Source organism: Frankliniella occidentalis, unplaced genomic scaffold (assembly GCF_000697945.3).
Source record: "Frankliniella occidentalis isolate FOCC.00 unplaced genomic scaffold, Focc_3.1 Scaffold56, whole genome shotgun sequence".
Classification (NCBI taxonomy): Eukaryota; Metazoa; Arthropoda; class Insecta; order Thysanoptera; family Thripidae; genus Frankliniella; species Frankliniella occidentalis.
Genome location: NW_026267186.1, coordinates 1526323 through 1528008, shown reverse-complemented (window position 1 = coordinate 1528008; position 1686 = coordinate 1526323). Strand labels below are relative to the sequence as shown.

Genomic DNA, 1686 nt, shown 5'->3' with positions numbered 1-1686 from the left:
CGCCCCCCGTCCCCCCTCCTCCCTTCCACAACCCTCTCGCCTAGCGTCTCTACAGTCGCACGACAGCAAACGCCCTTGTTCGGTGTGCCAGCTTTTATGAGTTTAAACTTCCAAAGACAGTTCAAAATATGTTTTAAGTTTTGGGGGGCTGTAAAAAGGGTTTCAACATTTTAATGTTTTTAGTTTGTTTATCTGCTTCAAATTTGTCCGTTTCCGATTCCACCTAGCAGTATACTTTACGAACTTTGCGTCATCTTTGGGTCCACTCTAAGCAATCCCCTGCCTGGGTGATTTCCTTCTCACTTGCAGACAAATCTTCATAACGTCTGTGCAGAAAGCTAAATTCTGAGTGTTTTTTTTTGCTGCAGATAAACTTAAACAGAACGTAAAAAAGGGTCGTTAAAAATTCATTATGCATAACATGTCAAAACAGCAAGCCGAACTACTATTTGCGATGTTTTAGGTGTGGGTTCCCATTCGGGTCCCTTAACCCACCCCCATTCCTTTCCCTTACTCCACCAGGCCAGAGCCGCTGGCCCTTACACCCAAAGACACATGTGTTGTTCATGCATATTAAGCAGCGCGCCCCTTGTAGTGAGCTTACGTATATATATCTCTATATGTACAAAACAATTGTAAGGGGGCCGCGTGATTCATTGACTGGGATTAGAGGGATCTTGCGTGCGTGCGTGGTGCACGGTGTGGGAGAGACAGAGAGACAGAGAGACAGAGAGAGAGAGAGGGAGAGAGAGAGAGAGAGAGAATTTTGCGTCGCCCCCTAACCTTGCCGTCCTACCTCTAGCTGCAGTGAGGCCGCCACCAGACGGTTTGCTTGCGCGGTCCAGCGTGGCGAGGTGTGGTCTGCCGGGGTGGGCGGAGGGGTGGGACTGGATGGGGTGGGCGGGTGAGGTGTTGTACTTCGTACTGTAGTTTCGAGGAGGCTGAGAGAGAGAGGGAGAGGGGTGGAGAGAGAGGCAAGGGGAAGGGGGAGTGGCCACCGCAAGAGTTGAAGGGGGACCGCGAGGGGGTTGGAACTACTATATAGGAGGGTCTGGCTAAGCTATGGATAACGGGGGAGGCCAGCAGAGCCCGGCCAGGGGTCTGTCGCGCCCTCCAACGAAAAGAGAAAAAGAGAGGGAAGGGGGGGGGCGAAAGGGGGAGTTTCCCATATCCTTAGAGTTGTCGCTAGAAAAATGAAACCCTTATGCCAGTTTCTACTCTAAAAACGCACTGCAGGTAGACTTGTTTTTTGTTTTTTTTTTGAGGTGCACAGAGTCAGGACGCGTATACGGTTCCTTCATATCCAAGGACCATCGGAAGGATTAAACGATGAGGTAGGAAAAATTACATGGGGCGTCCCTGAATATCATCCTGATGCATGGTCCTTGGACACTAAGGAACAATTTTCACCGTGTCTCTAAACAAAACGAGAATATGTGCCCGAATAAGAGATTGGAAGGAAACATCATATCCACGAGACACGACGATGATGACGTGGAAGTCATCGTGTGCTGCGTGCGCTGTGCCAGGCCACGCCGGCGGCCGGCTCTGGTTGCATGCAATTTGTCGTGGGGCGTGGCGGGGCGTGGCGAGGATCAGCGTGCACGTGCATTCTGCTCTCAATTAGCAGTCAAAGGAGAGAGCACTTTTGTCAGAGAGAGAGAGAGAGAGAGAGAGAGAGAGAGA

At 50.7% G+C, this 1686-nt stretch overlaps 1 protein-coding gene across 1 annotated transcript in view; it reads right to left on the bottom strand.

The window, feature by feature from the left end:
• Positions 1-250: 250 nt before the first annotated feature.
• LOC113202593 (transcription factor collier) overlaps positions 251-1686 on the bottom strand; it is a 7337-nt gene continuing 5901 nt past the window's right edge. The window contains exon 5 of the mRNA XM_052267621.1: positions 251-373. Within this exon, the coding sequence (XP_052123581.1) occupies positions 251-373 (123 nt within the window). The remainder of the gene's footprint in view (positions 374-1686) is intronic.